This window comes from Sesamum indicum, linkage group LG6 (assembly GCF_000512975.1).
Source record: "Sesamum indicum cultivar Zhongzhi No. 13 linkage group LG6, S_indicum_v1.0, whole genome shotgun sequence".
NCBI classification, from domain to species: Eukaryota; Viridiplantae; Streptophyta; class Magnoliopsida; order Lamiales; family Pedaliaceae; genus Sesamum; species Sesamum indicum.
The window spans coordinates 17,406,970-17,429,591 of NC_026150.1; the positions used below are offsets into that span (position 1 = coordinate 17,406,970).

At 32.0% G+C, this 22,622-nt stretch overlaps 3 protein-coding genes across 7 annotated transcripts; 2 read left to right on the forward strand and 1 right to left on the reverse strand.

Annotated features, from left to right (window-relative positions):
- LOC105164784 (potassium channel KAT3) lies at positions 2,358-10,912 on the forward strand. Its single transcript, XM_011083548.2, has 13 exons — positions 2,358-2,621; positions 5,377-5,592; positions 5,712-5,873; positions 6,134-6,191; positions 6,352-6,669; positions 6,941-7,180; positions 7,474-7,572; positions 7,649-7,681; positions 8,638-8,823; positions 9,010-9,087; positions 9,899-9,953; positions 10,474-10,617; positions 10,716-10,912. Exons 1-13 carry the CDS (start codon positions 2,416-2,418, stop codon positions 10,817-10,819), a joined length of 1,899 nt encoding a protein of 632 aa, XP_011081850.1. The 5' UTR covers positions 2,358-2,415; the 3' UTR covers positions 10,820-10,912.
- Positions 7,952-12,950, reverse strand: LOC105164783. The gene is made up of 4 exons (XM_011083545.2): positions 12,803-12,950; positions 11,493-11,544; positions 10,994-11,159; positions 7,952-8,267 (listed from the first exon to the last, which is right to left on the reverse strand). The coding sequence occupies exons 1-3, from the start codon at positions 12,882-12,884 to the stop codon at positions 11,003-11,005; spliced, it is 291 nt and encodes a 96-aa protein (XP_011081847.1). The 5' UTR covers positions 12,885-12,950; the 3' UTR covers positions 7,952-8,267; positions 10,994-11,002.
- Positions 19,161-22,152, forward strand: LOC105164785. Of its 5 annotated transcripts, none has more exons than XM_011083551.2 (4): positions 19,169-19,433; positions 19,551-19,810; positions 20,348-21,503; positions 21,628-22,152. In XM_011083551.2, the coding sequence occupies exons 3-4, from the start codon at positions 20,380-20,382 to the stop codon at positions 21,770-21,772; spliced, it is 1,269 nt and encodes a 422-aa protein (XP_011081853.1). In that variant the 5' UTR covers positions 19,169-19,433; positions 19,551-19,810; positions 20,348-20,379; the 3' UTR covers positions 21,773-22,152. The 5 variants fall into 5 exon arrangements, with proteins under 5 accessions (XP_011081851.1, XP_011081853.1, XP_011081854.1 ...); XM_011083552.2 differs by having other exon boundaries at positions 19,694-19,810; XM_011083549.2 differs by lacking the exon at positions 19,551-19,810 and having other exon boundaries at positions 19,161-19,433; positions 20,356-21,503.

Below are 22,622 nucleotides of genomic sequence, written 5' to 3' on the forward strand. Positions count from 1 at the left end.
TCAACTAAATTTTTTTCTATTTTTTTAAAATTCAGCTAAAAATCGTTTAGAAATAGGCAGAAAAATCCCTCTGTTTTCTTAAATATAGTATATTTGTTAAGTGAAGTTAATAGCATTAATTTTTTGTTAACAGATTGTTATGCGCTAATTTATCATATATATATTTTTTATTTTCACGATTGTTGGGTATTCTTTTGTTGCATAATAGCCGTAAGATTTGATCAATTTATCTCAACCATTAGATCTTAAACGACCAAGTATCAAATTGAATCAATTTTGATATATATTATATTTATAATCATAAAATATAAATATAAATTATTATTTATAAAAAATAAAATAAAATAAACCCGTCCCCTCCCCTCCCTTCGCCCCACACTAAGCACACTCTCCCTCCCCCCTCAACCTTTCGCCAGGCCCAACCCCCCTGCCGCCACCCATCGGTTGCCCAAGGTAAGTAGGCGTTGCGCAATTTTTTTCCTTTTTCATATTTTTAATAAATTAAATTTTTTATTTAAGAAAAAGAAAATTTCTAAATAATAAGAAAAATTGATTATTTAAAATTAAAAATAATAAAAAATATTAAAGTTTTCATTATAGATACATATAATAGTAATTTAAATATAAATATTATTTTATAGTACATAATTCATTAAAATATATTTAAACTAAATATTAATTTAAATTAATTAATAAAGTATTATTATTATTATTGTTCATTAACATGTATATTGATATAAATATTTAAATTTTAAAAAAAAAACTTAGTATATTTTTCTGTATCATGATTTTAATTCACTGTTTTAATTTAAATTATAATTTTATAAAAAAAATATATTTTTTGTATTTTGATGATATTTAAATAAATATATTTAAGAACAAAAATTATTAATTTTTTAAAGGGATGAAAATGCAAAAAAAAATCAAGAAAAACAAGATTAAAAAAAATAGTTTTATAAGTTAACAGCCAAAAAAAAAAAAAAAAAGATCAAATTATATGAAAAAATCACACCCACCCACACTATCCGAGAGTGCACCCCACCTTCCATTGGTTTATTAACGAATGAGGGTTTCACGTAAAGTTTTAGTAATCACGGGGGAATTTTCGCTTATTTTTAGAATACAAAGGAGTTTTTAATTATTTTCAAAAAATACAGAGGATAAAATGTAATTTGAAATATCCAAATTTACCTTTTAATTCTTTTCTTTCATTAAAAAATTAGCCAAAAATAATTTCAATATTTTTTGATAATTATATAATTATTTTTTTTTCTCAACCATTACTCCATATTTCTCTCTTACATTCTCCATGTTTTTTCCCCAACAAACTTTCATATTTTTAATAAATTTTCAATTATAATTTATTTTAAACTCACATCATTTTAATATATAATAATTTTTTTATATATTTATAAAATACGCATACAACAACAACTAATTTATTTATAAGTCAACGATGTTGCCCGCCCATACATTCATTATCATAAGATCTTTGTCCAATTTAGCAATAAAAAAAACAATACATTTCCTGATTAAGTAGGCTCATAATGTTAGAGCCAACTGTAATCAAGAAAAGTCGACTACTGCTCCTCCTCATCCTATATCTGGATGGATGGGGGCGCTGAAGTAAGGCTTCGGGATTGGAGCAACCGTTATCCCACTGATTTCGTTTCCGGAGTCGGCGGTGATTATTAATAGCAGTATCAGCCTTTTCATCCTGAATCTATTCATGTGCATTTAAGTTTTATTCAACCAAAAAATAATTCAACCTTATTCCAACAAAATTAAAATTTTACGTGATAAATGTATTATATGATTTATACAAATTTGGTTTAAATTAAAATATTTATAATTACGACAAATATTTTTGGAAAATTCATTAAAATTTATTCAAATATAATAGAAAAGCTGACCAACCATCCATTCTATCTCAAATTCTTCTGTCTTTGAAGTAACTTACCATGACAGACAAATTACAAGGTAGAATCAATGAATAAGATCAAAGATGGGTGTCTTGAACCTCTACTCACAATGTTTCTCCTAAAATGCATTATCAAAGCAGAAAAGTTTTAGACTAAAACTGTATGTGTATCTAGGGGATCACGGGGCTATTTTGTAACTCAATAAATGCACCTCTGACTTTGAGGACTTCAAAGTTCAAACCATGAATCCTTCCATGCCAGACAGACAAGTGTGTGTATAAATTAAGCAAATCCATCTATTTGTTTATATATATACATATATATGTATGTATATACATAATATGATAAGTCAAACACTCGATTGTATGTAATATACTAACACATTATCTTAACAAGTAAAATATTATTAACTGCAATTAATTAATATAAACTGCTAAACTTGAATGCATAAATCAACCCCCCCATCCTTTGAACACAGAGAAAGCAAATAAACATGGCGGCAGCATCAGAGGGAAGGTCACCATTGACATCAGAGATGAGGTCGCCGATGCCACTTCTGTACCGGCGGCACTCTAGCGGTCAAATCAGAAATCTAGCATCAATTTCAAGCAGTCTGTTACCTGCTTTCGGTACAGTTGTGGGTGAAGGCACTCTCAATTTGAGAAGATTTGTTATTGCCCCTTATGACAGAAGATACAGGTTTTTGCTTTAATATTTCTCATCACTCTCTTACATCTCTTTTACTACACACACAGAGATAGATTTGTGTGTAGGTGTACTTCCATATATATATATATATATATTGCTGCATATTGTTTGAAGCCTGAAACATGTAACTATTTGCTGATAGGATTCTTTTTCTTGTTCCTGTGATCTATATAACATATATATAGACTAGTCTAATAGTTGGCTCCGGTCTGGGTTAGAAAATCCCATCATACGATATGCAAACAGACACAACACAGAGTGATCGCATGTGTGTATGTGGGTGTGTGTTTTGGCACAAGCAGACGAATCTATTTCTTCTGTTTCAGAGAAACCAGATGATGGTAATGCTTGCTTATGCCATTTTGACTTCATGAACGTTGTCCACTAGAAATTAAGGTAAATTAAATGGGTAGGGTATGTTAAAACAGTTACATCAGATCGGAATAGGAGATCCGAAATTATACAGTTTTTTACAAATCAATTATTGCATATTGAATAGTAAGGAAATCTTGAAGTATACATGTTTAAGTTTTTGACAACGCGTGGTTACGGGGGTGACGCTGACTACTTATATTTCATTGATAAAGAAGGACAAAATGATTCTGAAAATTAGATACCTGATTATTAGTTCATTTTTTTTAGTTCAATTTGTACGTGCAGCACTGACAGTAAATCACCACCAGCAATCAACATTTTCATTTTCATGACTTTTAGTTCAATATTCTTGTTAGGACCAGTGGTTTGGAGGTAATATAAATTTTTTATTGTATTTACTTAATTCGGTGAAAGAGAATGATGATAAAAGTGACTAACTTATCATAATTACTTAAATATTTTAACTTTGAATGTTTGTGACTAGAAACTATATAAATTCTAGTGATGAAAGAGAAGATTATTATTTGAAAATATGTTGGGGTATTTTATTCAGCCCATATTTTATCAATCGAAATCAGTTACTCTAAAGTTCTCACACTCAATAAATTGTACAGATATGTAATTTCTTTTTCCCACAATTGAATTAATTAGTTCGATTAGATTATCATTTTCTTCTTGAAAATATTCTTATATGAAAAAGAGTTTAATGCAATTTACTCTCTGCAAAATTGAAAATGAGCAAATTATCTTTATGAAGAATAAAAATACCAAGCTACTTTTCCATCTATTTTAATATAGAGAAATTTATCTTTTCACGCAATCTATTTTTAATTTTCTTAATTTGATTATAAAATTACACTTATATCTTTGGATTAAGAATTATTTGATCTGATTTGAATTTAAAATCCAAATTTGACTAGTATTCGGTGATTTCGTCCAACTCAAACACGAAATAGAGAGTACAATCTTATATTGCATCTCTTAATTAGGCATTATTTGATTTCTACTTTTTATTGGCAATTTCTGACCTTAGGTAATACGTGCCTACACCTACGGCATGTTACAATAACATGGCTTTCTTTGCTTTTTAAAATGGTAAAATAATTAAAGTAGAAATCACTATTTTTAATTCTTCCAGATTTTAGAGAAGAGCACAACAGCCCATGTAAGCTGCTGTATATTTTCCTTAACCAAAGCGTATCTTTGGTAATTGCCACAAGGGAAATAGTGGAATCATGTGATTAGCAGTCACTAAAAAATTAGACCCTACTTAATTATAATGTTCTAATTTTTATTTGAAGTTTTAAATTAGACCCATTATGTAAATCAAATCACATGCATTTAGAGGCTAATGCATACCAGATTACAAATTGGTCTCGTTGAGATAGAAAAATGAGGGTTTTGTACCCTTAACTAGACACAATTAAGTAATAAAAATTTATTTCATGGTCATAATATCTTGAATTTCTTGTTTAATATTTTAATCTTGATCTAACTACAATTTTCAGATTCCAATATTATTCAATAATATATATATTTTTTAACCTCTGATGTTTCATTGGATTCTAGTAATTTCCTCAACATCGTGTTTTGGCCTTGATGAAATTTTTCAGCTGTTTATTTGCTTATAGAAATTAATTTAAAGAATTGTGTGACCTACACATAATTAAGCATCAAAATTGAGAGGGTTCACATGGATGACTTCATTATGGCCTATATGAATCCTACTAACTAATTTTCCATTCTTCTTTTTCTTTGTCTTTTTTTAATGGTATTACTTTATGAACCAAGAAGCTGAGTAAGACCTTTTCCATGATCATCCCATCTTCCTTTGCTTTTTCCTTTTTCCTTTTCAACACCAAACTACTCAATCTTTCTATAAAACCTATTAGAATTTATAAAACATTAATAGCAACTCTAATTCTTTTGGCTTCTGAGCTTGATATCTCTTTAAACTCTATGAAATGGTAACTCTGCCCCTAGAAAACTTTACATGCCAACATCTAGTATAGTGGTATGAGTAAGTTTTGGGTTTATTTTTTCCATATAAACACGTATGAGGACTACAGTACCCAAGAAATATAGATACAAAGATCATTGTTTTCAGAATACCTTGTGTGGACCAACATGCATGTAGATTATGATAAGTTCTTGAAACTGCAAGGTGGTCAATAGCCTATTAATTCAAAATATAAAGGAGATATCAAGAAGAATTGGAGGGTGCAATGATGGGAAAAACATTCAAAACTAGAGAAGGGCCGTCCCAGTTTTCCCTCCTAAAGTCTATGACATCTAAAATAATCAATAATCCCAATTAATTGCCTACAGTGTGAGTAGATCATAAAAGAGAAATTACCTTCATGTGATGCAGGATGTGGCAAACATTTCTGGTGGTGTTGGTTGTGTACTCTGCCTGGGCATCGCCATTCGAGCTAGCATTTAGGAAAATGTCAACCAGTGCACTCATGCCAATTGATTTGGTGGTTGATGCCTTCTTTGCTGTTGATATCATTCTCACGTTCTTCGTGGCTTACCTGGACAAATCCACCTATTTGCTGGTTGATGATCATAAGAAAATAGCCTTGAGGTATGAATTTAAGGGCCATTAATTTTCAAATTCTAATCAATTACATTTTGGGGACTATTATAGCGAACAATATACAACAACTGTTGCATTGTTTCAATGACATTTACATAATGTTTCAGGTACATCTCACATCTTTGGTTCCCAATGGATGTGGCCTCAACTTTGCCATTCCAAACTCTATACAGGCTGTTCACTGGGAAGATGCACAGGGGTGATGTCTTTGGCTTCCTCAACTTGCTCAGACTATGGCGACTCAGGCGTGTCAGTGAATTCTTTTCTAGGTATGATTTTAAAATGAGTATAATGTACTCTTAAGATTATATGGTTGTTGAACTCCTATGATGCAGGCCAAAAGAAATCTAGTTAACCATGTCTTTCACTTATTCTGAATGTAGCATAGTAATGCAATCTAGATTATCAAATTTCAACATATCAAGGCAAAATACAATCTCCATTAAATTATAACCTAAGGAGCATGTAAACAGATAACCATAATATTAACATCATCAACAGCCAGTCCTAATTACCTCAATTCTATCAGGTTAGAGAAGGACACTCGATTCAGCTACTTCTGGACACGATACTGTAAATTAATATGTGTAAGTATCTCTTCCCGAAGTTGATGTTCGCCATATCTACTTTTGTTCTCACTCTGTGATAATAATCAGCAAGTGATCCCTGTAACATGTGATATGATCACCCACCACCTGACAGAAAGAGAACTCATTTTTCAAGGTTTTTTTCTATTCTTCATGACAGGTGACACTCTTTGCTGTACACACAGCAGGTTGCTTCTACTACTGGCTAGCAATACACTATCGGGTGGCAGATAATACATGGATTGGAGCTCAAGTTCCTGAGTTTGAGAATAGAAGCGTTTGGTTGGGATATACCTATTCCATGTATTGGGCAATTGTCACCCTCACAACGACTGGATATGGCGACCTACATGCAGAGAATACAGGGGAGAAGGTTTTCTCCATCTTCTACATGCTTTTTAACATTGGTCTTACAGCCTACTTGATCGGCAACATGACCAATCTTGTTGTCCACAGTTCCACTCGAACATTTGCCATGGTAAAATCTCACTCCTGTATATATTACCCTCAACCATATTCTAGAGCCACTGCAATTAATTAGTACCATAGATTTATACACTTAATCACTGAGTTAGTACATTATAACATTGATTTGCAATTAAGCTAATGCCTTCTTTATCAATTTTTCTACAACTGATGAGTCAACCCTGTAACTCCAAGGGCCCAAGTATTCTTAACGACACCTAAAATATTTCAGAAAACTTGGCATGTATTACAAGCAGTGACATTAATTACTTGTGGCTTTGAAGAGGGATGCCATCCACGAGATCCTTCGGTATGCAAGCAAGAACAGACTTCCAGAAGGACTAAAGGAACAAATGCTAGCACATGTCACACTCAAATTTAAGACAGCAGAACTTCAGCAAGAAGAAGTACTAGAAGACCTACCAAAGGCTATAAGATCTGGCATTGCACAGCATCTCTTCCGTACAACTGTAGAAAATAGCTACCTTTTCAAAGGAGTCTCTGAAGACTTTATCGTCCAGTTGGTAACGTCATGTTTCATTACAATTACTAATATGGACGTGCTTCCTTCTTTCTAATGGTTTCCAAATTGATATCATGATTTCTAATATTTCACAATATTTTAGGTTTATGTGAACTTACGAAGCTATATAGTGTAACAACACCAAGAAATTCTTATTATATCAATAATCCTAGAGGAGAGGGACCTTCTTTTAAAAAGAAAAACAGAGGACAGTAGCTTATTGTATTATAAATTTATAAGAGTGGAAAAGTTTGAAATGTTCCCTAAGCAGTCTCTTCTGTTGTCCTTGCACAGGTTCCTGAGATGAAGGCAGAATATTTTCCACCCAAAGTAGATATTGTCATACAAAATGAGATACCAACAGATTTCTATATTATAGTATCTGGTGCAGTGGTACAAAAAGTTATCCTGTTTAAGTTCTTGTTTGACATATCCCTACAAGCAAAATCTAATAATTTTACTAATGCAGGATGTGATTACAAATAAAAATGGAATGGAGCAGGTATGTGTTTTCTTTTTCTCCCCCACCCCCCAAATTTTACCATGTCCACTTTATCATTTTTAATTAGTTAACTTGGAATATGCCCCAAAATTATTTCTGAGTTTCTCATATGAAGATCATCAGATGCAGTAAGGTTCTTATACACTGAAGTGCTGTGCTGTTGTTTAAAATTATCATAGTATTGCAGTCTCATGGAACTTCCACAAAGGAATAGATTTTTGTGGCATTATAGGTAAAAAGTATCCATCTGTCGGAGCTCAAAGGTAAAAGAGCAGGGAAAAAATGAGGCCCGTGAATTGACTATTTATTTTATCCATGAAAGTTATGTAGTATCAGATTCACTGAACATCTAAATGGAAATCAGAAGTCATAAAGTCCAAAGAGATTTACAGAATCAGCTAGCGACCTTCACATTTTGTGAATTAGTAATAGAAACAGAACATATCTGTTAAACTGCATCCTTCAGTGCCATCCTTCAGACGGTATATAAAGCAAACCATAGAGAAGCCTTTCCATTAGGCTTTCTTCAAAATGTCAAAACACACAGAAATCCAGAAACAGTATTGCAGAGTGCTGTATACTATTCCTGCAAGATGCAGCTATTATTAACAGAATTCCAAAGGTAATATGAGCAGGGAGCTGGAATCTTTTGCTCCTTCTTATTTAAAAGATGAATTTGCTGCACATATATATTATTATAATGGGCAATGCACAGAAGAACGGAAGTGGACCAATGTCCAGAACCACCCCCAGCCCCAGCGATCCAAATTGCATGCATATATCAAACTTATATCTCATTCAGCAGGCTTTAGCAGTAACATCCCTAATGACAGCAGTTTTAGTTCAATTGAAATGAACATGAATTATGCACAATGTAGACATTAACCGACAACTCTATTGATTAAGAAACTTCTGTTATGATTCATCAAAAAAAAAAGTGACTGGGGATTTTCCAGTTCCTGTCAAAACTAGGGTCTCCAGATGTGTTCGGAGAAATTGGGGTGATCTTCAATATTCCCCAGCCTTTCACAGTGAGAACAAAGAGGCTTTCTCAGGTTATCCGGATTAGTCACAATCATTTCAAGCAATTGGTGCAGCCACTTATGGAAGATGGAAAGACAATCATCTCAAATTTGCTTCAGGTAGAATCTTAAAAACCTTTTAGTTCCTGTGGATTAGACATCACTACTAGCCGAGTTGACATTATTTTGAGCAGCTAGTAAGTTACTGCTCAAGTGTAATTGTTAACTCCTCTTTCACTAGTCACAATCCTTTATTTCGTTGCTGCATTTCTGAAGTGTAATCCTACTAATGCTTCTGAATCTCAGCATCTAAAGGACTTAAAGAAGGAGGAGCTAGAGGAGATGCCATTTGTAACTGAGTTGCTTGGCGAATCAAAACCTGAGGTAACCTAACAGTTTTTTGCTAACAAAATCCTAGATAATGATTCATGTAAATTTGCAAAAATGAAGAGAGAAACCCTCCCCTATAAGGATGTGAACAGCTGCCATTATTCAGAACTTACCGACATTTGTAAAAGCAATAATGATATGGTACACAAGTGTTGATGACTTGGTTCAATTTTGTTATGGATCCTAAAGACACGCATATTCACTCAACAGCTATGTCAAACGCACACACATATCCAGACAAGAAAATAGTAGCACTCTTAAGAATGAAACCTCAGCATACAATATTTAAGTTTGTACTAATCAGAATACCATATTTTGCACCTAATACTCCTTTACATTGTCCAATCGGCAATCGCTTATCAACAGAGTGTTCTGGAGCGCAACTCCAGCCTACTTTCATAAGCATGTAGTCCCAGACTTTTTGAATCCCTTCCAGAAGTTGAGTTTGACATTTATTTCATCTATCCAGGTGAATGAAGTACATATTTGCTAAAGCTAGGAATACACAGATTTCACCAAAATCAGAGCATGGTTTAATCCTCCCACACATAATAAACATAAGATCCATTGAAAAGAGAAATCCTTGAATATCTGTGAGTGCTACTAGAATCAGCAAGTAGTATAGCCAATCTAAATTGTGGAGAAAATTTCCAATGCTAATTTCCACAAGCGACACTAGCAGAAGAGCAAGAAAAAGCTGACAAAAGTGCAACTTGGTGGTCATTTCATCGTCATTTATGGTTAGACATTCGATTATTATTACAGAGACGAAATAACTAAAGATGATTCATTTGTCATTTTTCAGGCCCAACCAACTGAGGAACCTCAGAATGGTGTCGGACCAAGCCAAGAAGCAAACAGTAAGCCGCGATCCCACTTGAACTATTATCAACCACAAATATTAATGTATTCTTTAGTCTAAGCAATCAGTAAGAAGCAAGTTATTAGCGAAATGCAGCGGAAATATTCAGTGTCCTATTTGGTAGAATCGAGAGCATTTAAATGTCCTCCAACTAGCTTACATTTTCACTAGCTAAATTTCTAAATAAATGAATTTCTGAATTTGCCACAATTGATTAAACATAAAAAGAAATGCTTTTTGTAAGAAATGCCACCTATGAAGTGGTTAAGGTCTTTTATTTTCTTGCTTTCTTTTATTTTCATAAGCCATCCCAAACAAATAAAAATGTTAATGCTATTTACTTGACAAATGTTCATCACTGCTCAACCATTGGGGCAAAGTCTGATGCTTTTATTGAAGGTGATATACACTCTTTATTTGATTCTTTCATTGCACACACTCTGTGCGAGTTAAGGGATCAAGAAAAATTCAAGAGGTTTACATCAAAGCTGTACTTACATAACTGCTAAACTATTCAGGAATCCCCAAGCTCTATACAACAGACATGCTTCCAATAAGGGTGATACTCCATGGGCATCATCCAGATATCAAACAAAAAGAAGAAAATGGGGGAAAACTTGCACATCTTCCTAATTCAATGGAAGAGCTTCTGTCATTAGCAGGTGAGCAATTTATGTGATTGTCATGGATCTTAACAAGTAGAAGCTAAGACAGATCTTTGTGATTTTTAAGTTACAACTTCTATATTTGGTGAACCCAGAAAAAAAGCTTGGGAAAAGAGGGACCACGATTCTCATGGCTGATGGCTCTCAAGTGGAAGACATAAATGCTTTAAGAGACAATGATCACTTATATATCTTTTGAGAATAATTAACTTGAGAAAGTACAATTGCTCAAGTACTTTGATGGTTAAAAAGTACGCCACCAAATAGTAATGTACCAAATTATAATGTGTCATGCTATGCTTTTGAATTGTATGCATATATAGAATTACGAGAATATAATACTTTCAAGTCACTGTAAAGACAAATGACAAACCACAGAGATTCAGCTGATATCACGACCATCAAGCATGTCAAGAACAGCAAAAGCAGCTTTCTGAAAATGATCTTTCTCTTCTTCTAAGTTAATCTTCCTCTTAAGCACAGAGTCTTTAGACTTCTCTATCTCTTCCATTATGCCAGCAGAGTTCTGGTCAATTTCACTGTGAAGTTCATGCAAAAAGAGGTGAAACTTAGAATATAATAAGGACCAACTATAAGGCCATACTTGTTTCACAACAGAAATTGTTAACTCGTTAGATAGACATAAAATGAAGAAGATAACAATTTGTTGGACAATGGGAATCAGAATAGTTATAAGATCCTGGAAATTGGTGATGCGAACACAAGAATTGGTTCAGTGAGATTAGAAAATGGAAATCAGCAGCATCAAAAGGATGACAAAATCAAGATCTTACTATCTGAAATTACAAGTGCAGCAACTAGAGCATATAAACACTGACAGTTTAAACATGTTCAGTCGGCTCAGAGCTCACCTTATCATCTTAAGCATGTTATCCATTGCGACTTGCACATTCTGAGAGAGATCTGTTCATTTTGCAAACAAAACCGTATAATAGACAAATTAATATATATTAGCAGGCACTATAAATGATTAATTCATAAAATGATTTAATTTTCAAATATATTATATCAACTATTTGGGAACATATAGATAGGGGCATACAGAAACCACAACGTTCGACAACGTAAGCATTATAGAGTCAGACATCTATCAATGCTTTGGAAGTATACAGTTGGCTTAAATGCAGATCTTATATACATAGAATATTCAGGATTTAAGATTCATGAGGTAGAGCATCTAATATATGATTTAGAAGTTTTTACTATATCAAAAGACCAACAGAAAATTCAAAAGAAGCGAAATTGTGGTGTATGTGTAACTCCTATAACTTGATGCAGATCCTAAGGTTGAAGCCAAAACCCCATAGAAAGCCAGTATTCAAAGTCCCATTACATTTTATTTTCTCATATTCAACAGAAATTAGAATCATGTGATATAAAATTTGCACAAAGCATGTTGTAGTACTCCTTCATAAACTAACTCTGCCAAAGAAAACGGGAATTGGCATCATTATTTAGTAGCAGTGGAACAAGTAAGCCTGCTACACCCAGTTTTGCAGTTCTATTATTCTCAAAATCCTATTATGTGTTGTTAACTAGGAAAGGCCTTCATAATGGTTAACATAACTACCTGAAGTACGTGAACAATTAGATTCAAAATGTACATAATTAATCTAGTATCACTGAATTTTGCTATTACAAGAAATTCTCTATAATGAATTTAGGAAATCAACCACAATAAGTCATAGCAATAATCAAGTACAATTAGATGAATCATAAGTAGGATGGCAAACTAATGAACAAGAGAACTTACAAGACTTTTAGAGAAGTTAGTTGATCATCAAGCATCAAAACCACGCAAATATAAAGATAACAAGTAATACAGCTGAATATTACTATATCATGTTACTCTGTAAAACATTACAAAATAAATGCAGGATCTCCTTGCTCTAATTACAAAATAACGACTTAACAAAAGAAACGAAATCGACAATTGTCGATCAGGAATAACGTCTTATTTACTGAAAAGAAACTCAAAGTAAACAGTAATAGCAGTTCTATACAAATACAAGTCCAAACTGTATCCTCATTCGTCATGTAATCAGAATCCGGAAATAAGCATCAGAGATTAAAGCCACTGCAAAATCCATTACTGCAGACAAACATACAGTAATTGTGTGTTTGTAGTGTGAGTTTGCATGCTAGTCCGCAGAAGCATTACCGTAAACCAGAGAAGAAAGCTGAGACTCTATGGAGGACGGAGGACCGAGGTCTCCGCCTGTGGGAGGTGGTGATGACGTCATCCTTTGATGCTTTAGAGAGAGGTGAAAAATGAAGCTGGGAGCCCGCGCTAGTTTTTGGGGCGGGCTTTCAGCATTTATACCGTTGCTTTTGGGCTTGTTTGTAATTTTTGAAAGTTTGGGCTAAGAGAAAATTTAATTGAAAAGTGTACCTATTTATAATTAATTAGTGTAAATAGAGGAAAATAATCATCTATATTTATATATTAAGAGAGAACACCTCTGATATGTATCTCTTTTTTAGTCTATTTTTAAATATTTAATTTACTTTTTTTATTTATTAAGTTTATAATTTCTCCACATCCCCATTATCTTTTGATATTTATTTTTTTTCATGCATCTTTTTCTAACACTGTTTTATTATAAGTTTAATATTAACTTATCATTTTATATACTTAATTAAATAATAATTATTTTTAAAATATTTTATTTTAAATAATATTTCTCCTCTAATTTTTATATCCGTATAACAACGAGATATTCTGTTGGATTTTCATTCAATTTTTATATTAAACTGATCAAAATGTCATTTTAAATTATAAATTATAATTTTATATATTTTTTTGGATTTTACAAAATATTTTAACGGACTAATATTCTCAGTGGATTATTTACGTTACACAAAGAAAAATCAATTTTGTCTATTTAAAAAAATCAGTAATTTTTTGCTCTCCATCCAATGACTGTAATTATTTTTTAATATTTATAATTTTTTAAATAATAAGATGTATTTTTAATTATATCAAATTTCAATGAAGGCACTGTTTCATCATTTAATAAGAGAAAGCAAATATGAAATTAAACTTGGAGACAAAAGGGAACTAGAAATATAAAATTGAATTTGATAGAAAAAATAAATAATTATATTTACATCCCTTAATCTATGTCATATTTATCCAAATTACCCCTATCTATTCGATAATTATATATACACCCACCAAAATGTCATTGTCACTTACACAAACTATTCCTATTTTTTAACTGTCAGGAGTAGTTTCTGTAATTATACAAAAGCATTGCCCTTAATATTTATAATCTTTTGTGTAAAACTGAATTTAAAATTTTATTTGAGTAGAAACCTTCGCCAAACACTCCCTTACTCTCTTAATTGATAACAATAGGGTAAAGGAAAAATAATGATTACAAACACAAGTTCACGTGTGATGACAATATTATAAGTTTCTTTCAACATATGTAGCTATATATATATATATATGTATCATTGTACGTACGATAATACGTAGAAAGAGACAGAAAGTGTGTTAATTTAATATTAATAATAATGATACTCCTAATTGTGGGAAATGATGATTACATTCACAAAATGGGAAGTTTATTAAAACAACATATAGTAGAATTTTTCGTTACTTGTGAGAAGATATTATGTGAATAGAATAGTGGGAAACAAACATGGCCTTAAGTAAATTAGTAATATGTCAGTGTACTGGTTGGGTGTGACAGGGAGCACAATTCTGATGTTTGAATATTTCTATATACTAAAATCCAACACCCTTGGATTTGCCTCTTCCTCTCCAGTCTCCACTACTTCCCCACTCACTTTTAATCATAATTTTGTCTCCAAATTTCTTTTTACTCATTTGTCCTCTCCTCTTTGGACCCTTTTGCCTTTTTTTAATCTTTTTTTTTTCTGATGAATTCCTAAGTTTTATCAATAATATTAATTTATCTATAAGGGTATAAAGGTAATTTTTATACACAAACCACTCAAAAAATATATATACTTTACCGTACTATAAAATTCTTCTTACCACTATGAATATTACATATATTATTTTTTGTGCACATTCGTTATTCCTGGACGAAACTACTCATTACTTTCTCTTTCTCTACTAATATTAGGCTTGGGAAGCAACTGTATGTTGAGGGTAATTTTTCAATTAAATACCTTATAATCTATTACTGCATCAGCTATTTTCTTTTAAAATAATTTCAAATCATATTCCAAAAATTAAACCACATCGTGATGAGGACCACCTTCTAAAAAAAACAAGAAAACCCTTAAAATGACAGAAATGCCAGTATATTTATATAGGGGTCGATTTTGGAAATTATCATTTATTTGACCGTCAAAATATATTTATTAAGAGACGAACCAATACTTCTAACGTGTATTTTGATTTCAATTTTATTTATTGCAACCCATTGATGATCAACGGAAAGACCGTTAGACCTTGATCATTTTGGCTTCGTCTATAAAAAAATATCTTGTAATTATTTTGGGCCTCTATTGTGGGCTGGAGTATGTAAAAAAATATACATGCAGGAATCACGTGTAACGATAGCTAGTAGTATAAATACAATCCATGTTGATGCTGCACAATTTCTACGAGTTACAACCACCATCGTCCCCTCTCCACTCCAAACCTTATGAAACGTAGAAAAATTTTATCCAAATTAAATAATAATTATAATTACTTATTGTGTAATTCAGTTATTATTTTTTAAATTATACACCAACAACATAATAAATAAATTATATTAAACATATAAATAGTTGAAAATGGATGAAATTGAGTCTGATTTCGAATTTTCGACCAAACATAAGCAAAGAAAAGAGTGTTGTAACAGATGAGTCACCACAAAAGTGCGCAAGACGACAAAATGAAGGATCGAGGACAGTACCTATAAAAGAAAAAGAAAATAAAAAATAAAAGGGAAAAAGGATGTACTGGAAAGCGAGGAATAGTACGAGTTTGCAATGATGGTGGCCTCCAACTGTGGTTGTGTTTAACTCAATGGCTAGGTTATCTGACGTGGCAACCGGAAAAGAAATTGAAAATTCTGTGGCTGACGGCGCGTTGATTGCCCCTCAGTTGTGGGTGCGTGGGGATGATTGGACATTGACCCCAGTCAAAAACGCGCGCGGCCACTTATTACTATTTATTCATGTCGTAAATATCCCGACAAAATTTACCCTATTCCAATTTCCACCATTTTCTGCTCATCAAAACATCTCTCTTTTATTGTTTAAATGGATAAATTTTATTTTCACCACTTGAGATTATATTACAATGTATAAATATGTTTTATTTTAAATTTATAATAAAATATTTATTAAAACTATACAAATATATTCTTTATTTATCAGCAAAAGGTTACGCAAAGGGACGTAAATAAAATTTTACAAAACATAAGAAATGTTTTATATTTAAACACTGGGTAAATTATAGTTACCTTCCATGAGATTCGACATAATTATAAAGACGCAATTATTGTTTAATATCAATCCATAAATTATACTAATTTTTTAAAAATATATATTAAAAAATTATGTGTAGGTAAAATAAATCATCTATAATATAATATCAGTCCATAAAAATATTGTGTCAAATACTAAAAAGTATACAAAATTATAACAGAATCACTAATTATTGGAAATAAATGTTAAAATTAGGAAATATTGTAATTTCTCAAATAACTGTAAAAATATTTGTAATTATACTAAATTTTTTAAAAAAAATATTATAATCTATCCTTAAATATAAAATCAAAGGATGTCAAGATAGCTTTTTGCAAGGCGTGAAAATAAGAGTGATGAGAATATTGATTTTCATGTCCTTCAAGTCACGTGACAATTATTGCTTTATTTTATTTTATTTTATTTTTTATTATTTCACGAAAATATGTTAGAGCGTAGGGGACATTCATAAGGTAGCCAACTTTGTTCTTATAACTTTACTATAATTATTTTATGAAGCTGCCTTCCATAATATGTAGGACGCCTGTCCTTTTATTAGAATCCTATATATATATTATTCAATTATTCTAATTTTTTTTTATGGCTTTACTGTATTAATATATAATGTGTGATCAAAAAGTATGTTATAATGTTTTAAGAATTAAAATTGAAATGATGTTATAATATCACGACGTGTCTGAATACGTTTGGTTTATTTCCAAACGTCAATTTTCTGTTTTATATTATTTGAACTTTTTCTTTAAATTTGAAAAGGTCTATTTTTAAAACGAACACTTTCATATCTCATCGTTGCACGCGTTTTTAACTATATATAAGACATGACATAATATGTTGTCACGTCGTGTTGACGTTTTAAGACTCAGAATGCAATATGTACAAAATATTCATATATCGGATCGAAATAAATTCTCATTTCCATCACCTATAAACTCAGATTCTGAATTATATTATCTGAACATATTTTCATCTTCCGCACAAGAATCATAAAAAAGCAATTTCATCTGATAAAAAATGAAAATAGAAATAAGAACAAAACCATACGAGTAAAATTATTGTTTGCGATTGTAAATAACAGACGAGGAAATATCTTACACCATAATTGAGGACATTTTGTGATCATAATTTTCAATTCAAGAATAATAAAATCAAAATGAGAATTACCCACATATATATTAAATTAAAGTATTATATTCAGATAAAGAATTTAAATATTATTGAAAATTTGGTTCTCAAATCATAAAAAAGAAAAAGAAAAGTGGTGAGGGGAGTTTTGATGAGAAATGAATAAAAATGAAACAGCAAAGTACAGAGAATGGGACCCCCTTTGCTTTGTCTTTTTCCGATGAATCATCACCCCCTAAAGTGAAACACTAAATATTAATTTCCCATCCCTTTTTACTCCCTATAATCATAATAATAATAATTAAAAAAAAAGTTGAGAGTATATAGTTATTTTTTATTTCTCTTCACCAATTATTTTCCTAATAATAATTATCATGACATACATGTATGTATATCGTATGCATATACTCTATACTTGACGTGTCTATACACGTAAGTATACTGTATATGTGATCTTGATTGATCATCGTAGCGTGTAGTATTTGTGCGTACAAAAAATCAATATATAATTAAAATTGAATCAAGTGAAATTAAAAAATAAATATGATAATATATTAATGATTAAAAGATAAAATAAATTATTTGAAATAAATAAGTAATTTCATTAATACAAATATTGATGAGTGTAATTGGTATTCTATACTATACCTATTGAAAAATAATTCATGTCAAAGACATGCACGTGTTTAGCACTGCACATGTACAAATATTGCGAAATATATGCTCCATGACTATTAATTTAATTGAAAAAATAAAATATATATCACGTAAGCAACAAAATTAATTTAAATTTTCAAAATAGAATGGTTATATGGGAATATGAAAACACATTAGTTATTAATAAATCGACGTAATCTCCACTTTTAAGTGGTTTAAATTACAAAAATTTATATACATACATAATTTACGAAAAACACATAACGTATTAATAATACGTTTATCTGTATATGCACGCCACAATGTGTCGTTAAATTCAACTGTGAATATAATAAAAATCGGCATAATTTTAAATACAGATGATTTAAATTAAAAAAATTTATATTACCTATTTTAGTAATTGAAACTGTTGTCCCACATATTTTGAAAGCACACATCACATTAATAACAAATTGAGGTGGGCAAGCACGACACCTATGTCACAAAACATTGACCAGGTGCAAATATAGGAATATTACATTATTAAGAAACCAATCGTAATATAACATATATATAGATAGATAGATGTTTTAAATCACAATTTTCATAGTACATGTTTCAGCCATTCGACACTGTAACTTCCAGAGGGATTTTTCTAATAGTTGCAGTCAACCAAGGAAACAAATATAAGGAACTTCATTTATTTGATTTTTTTTTTTTATCGAAATCAATGAAAATCCAATATAATATCAATGTGTAGATGTTTTATTGCAAATTCTATTATTACATGTATCAACAATCAGAATTGTAAGTATTACGTATTCTCGCAATTTTCAAAAAGCACATACCATATTAATAAGGAGATGATTGTTACACGCACGGCACGCAAGCAACCGCGCGTGCCCATTAATAGTATTACGAACGCAATAAATTAATGATAATGTCAACAGATAGAATTTTCAAATTATAATTTAAAGATTACATGTTTCAACAATTGGGTGTGCTGTAATTTTCAGACGGATTTTATGATAATTGGAGTAGTCGACGAACAAAATAAATGAATTTTGAATGGGATTTTACTTTTTATGAAAAAGAAAAGTTTTACTAGTGTATATATGTAACCTAATAATAATTAATATGATGAAAATTGGCAACTCTTTTCCTTATAATGCTACTTGTAAATATTATGATTATCTGAAAGCTTTTGCTTGGTGAGAAAGTAAGGAAAAAAGAGAGAGAGAAATTGAATATGGTACAGAAATAGTGACGGGTACAGGGATTGAATGTAGAGAGGTATTCCAGCTACGCATACGCACTGTAATGTATAAATGAAGGCATACATGACACACAAATACTGAATGCCATGTGTAAATTTTACAAGGGAGAAAAAAATAAAAAAGGGAGGAGTATATGAGAAGCTCACTGCTTCTCTGATTTTGATGCGAGAGAGAGAGATAAAGACAGGAGAGGGGTCACCATTTTTCTTCTCAGGGCATTTGGTTTTTTCCTTCATCTCACTCAAAACACCATTTCTCTCTCAAAGATTCTGGAGGAGAGGAGAGAAGAGAACAAAGGTGGGTTTCTTCTTCCCTATTTTTATTCTTTTCTGGGTATTCAAGCACATGAAAACACACACTTGCCATATATTTATTTATTCTTGTGTGTGACTTTTTCTTGATTGTTTTTTCTAGGCTTCAGGTGCCCAAGATTTTTCTAATTTGTCAAGTTCAAATCTTTTATTTAATTTTTCTTTTTGTTTTTCATCTGGGTCATTGCTGATGCGGGTGATTTCTTGGACTCAATGGTGTGTCTCTGGCTCTGATTAATTGAACAGCGAACAAGAACTGTAGGGGGGTTTATCTTTCATCTCTCTCCTCTCTCTCTTGTGAAGATCTTGATGAGAAGGGTTTTATTTGGAGATTTAGGGATTAATTAATAATAGACATGTTTGGTATCTTAACTCCCTTACCTTTTTTTCTCCACTCCAGTAATTTTTGATACAACCATTTGGATTTCTTTCCTTTATTTGACTCTTCATGACTGCATTTTGAGTATGAAGTTGACTCATTCACTTTTTGTTGGATCATTTCTCATTAATCCTTCATTTCCAATTCTTGACATCTTTTCATAATTTTCTATTCACAGCATTGTTTCATCTTTGATTCTTGAAAGATCTCTTACCTGGGCTTTCTTTTCTTCTTCTTCCCTCTCTTCATTTTCTTTTAAATAGTCCCCATTGCTGTTTCTTTTGTATTTTCTGTATGAATTCGGTTTCTTGGTTGACACTGACACTTTCTTTTTTATTTATTTCCTGCTGTTATAAATTTTTGAACTTGTTTTCTTTGTCTGTTTAATAATGTTTTTATTTCAACTGTGTAATGCAGCTCATGGTTTTCATTTTTTCCTGCTGTGCTTTTGTCTTCTTGTATGCCTGCATTTATTTAGTAGGAACTAATTTCTGAGGGATTCTTTTGATTTTTGATACAAGCTGTGTAGGGTGAAGGTTTAAGTTTTGGAATAATGCTGAGGAAGAGAACCAGATCGCATCAAAAGGATCAACACATGAATAACTTGATGCCTGATGCTATATCAGAATCCTATTTTCACTCTGATATTTTGAGCCAGAAGCATAAAACCAACTCCTTTTTAAAGGTTTCTGGCCTATTTGTGGGATTCAATCCCAGGAGTTCAGAGTCTGACTCAGTTAGAAGCCCTACCTCTCCGTTAGATTTTAGAATTTTTTCGAGTTTTGGAAATCCATTTAGGTGTCCAAGATCGCAGAACGAGGGGCACCACAAGAGCTGGGATTGTAGCAAAGTAGGCCTAAGCATTATAGATTCTCTTGATGATGGAGCTAAAAAAGTTGGGAAGGTTACGGGATCATCTGATAATAAGAATATTCTTTTCGGACGACAAATGAGTATTAGACGTCCAAATTTTTGTAGCCATGTTGATTCTCTTGAGAAACCTAATTCATTGCCTAAAGATGTTGCTGTTTTCCCTAATGCCCGGGCTGAACCGGCCAATGTCCACAAGGGCAATTCTGATGCTGTGTTTGAAATTGGAGAAGCTGTAGTTGAACCAGAGCCGTATCAGAATTTCCGTCCTTGTTCATTGGATTCTGAAAGGTATGGATCTCATTTAACCAAATTTGGAAACCGTAAGTCAAGATTTGGGTCCGGGAGTTTGGTTCCTGAGAATACAATGAACCAAATGCCTTGGGAGTCTGCACTTCTTGGAGGAAGCCCTGAGTTAGGCAGTTTGTCTGGGGAAAAGTTGAGTTCAATTCCTCCATCCATTCAGTCTGGGACTTGTTTGCTTGACTCTATTCCGGCAAGTGAAATTGAGCTCTCTGAGGATTACACCTGTGTTAGAACCCATGGCCCTAATCCAAAGGTTACACATATCTTTCGTGACCGCATTTTGGAATGTCACAATGATGAAGTAACCGAGTTCTTGAAGAAAAGCGAGAATGGCAACGCAACCCCAGAGGCAGATGAGCTGGCTGATGTTCTTGGTTTGTATCCTACCCCAGAGGCAGATGAGCCAGCTGTCGTTCTTGGTTTATATCCTCCCAAGGATTTCTTAAAATTCTGTTACTCTTGCCAGAAGAAATTGGATGGTGAAGATATTTACATGTATAGGTTAGCCTCCGAATTTCCTTGCCATCTTTGTGTTCATTCTAGCATTCTTGATGCATAAAAGACTGCTTCTTTTTGATCTTTTAATGGATTGACTGATATCTCTTGGTTGCTTGGTTTTCCACAGGGGCGAGAAAGCATTTTGCAGTTATAGTTGCCGCTCACAGGAGATTGAGATTGATGAAGAGATGGAGAAAACCAACAATGCTTCTTCTGAAATTTCCAACAGCAGCCAAGAAATCTCCGAGAGCAGCTTGTTTATTACTACATAGATTGCAGGGATATCATAAACACTGTGGTCATGATTGATGGAACGGGCAGCGTGGGTGTGACACCGTGATCTTCTGTTTTACTGAGAGCTGTTCTTGTATCTGTTTGCAGCCTTGGAGGATCGTTCGAGTGGGACATGCAACCTCGTGTTGATATCGTTTTGTCTCTCATGGTTATAGTGTATGGAAAGAAGCTGGCTTTGTCAACTCTGATTTTGGTATATAGGATAGAAGAGCTTGGTGATGGTGAAAAGGGTAGAGCAGCCCGTCGTAGTGGCTCCCCAGTTTTATCACCTGTTAAACACGAGTTGTTGATTCTTAAGCTCTCAACTAAATTTTGGATCAATATAAATGCCTTTTCTGAATATATATATATATGTTTATTATCAGCTCTCTTCTCATATACTGAAATGTTTTACTCCTCAGTGTACTTTGATAAAATGTAGCTGGCTATGCTGACTTGGAGTTGAACCTCATTTTGGTCATATTGTTATTCCAGAAAACAACTTTCTTTGAACATTTGAACCATAATAACCACTTACATAAAATTTGTAATGAAAAATATTTTTTTGTTAGTTGAGAAAATACAGATAATCCTTCATTTTAACACGGTGTAACAAAGATACAATTCTACTAGCCTTAGTTGATTTTTCATTCAACTTTCTAATAAATTAATCAAAACGTTCTATTAATTATAAAATTATAATTTTTTATATATATTAGAAAATTTTAAAATGTTTGAACTAATAGGTCTATAAATTACTTACTTTACTCAGGCCCAAATTATTTTACATTCTTTCAAATGTTTTCTTTTTTTAACAAAATCAAATAAGGGTAAAATAATAATTTTTAC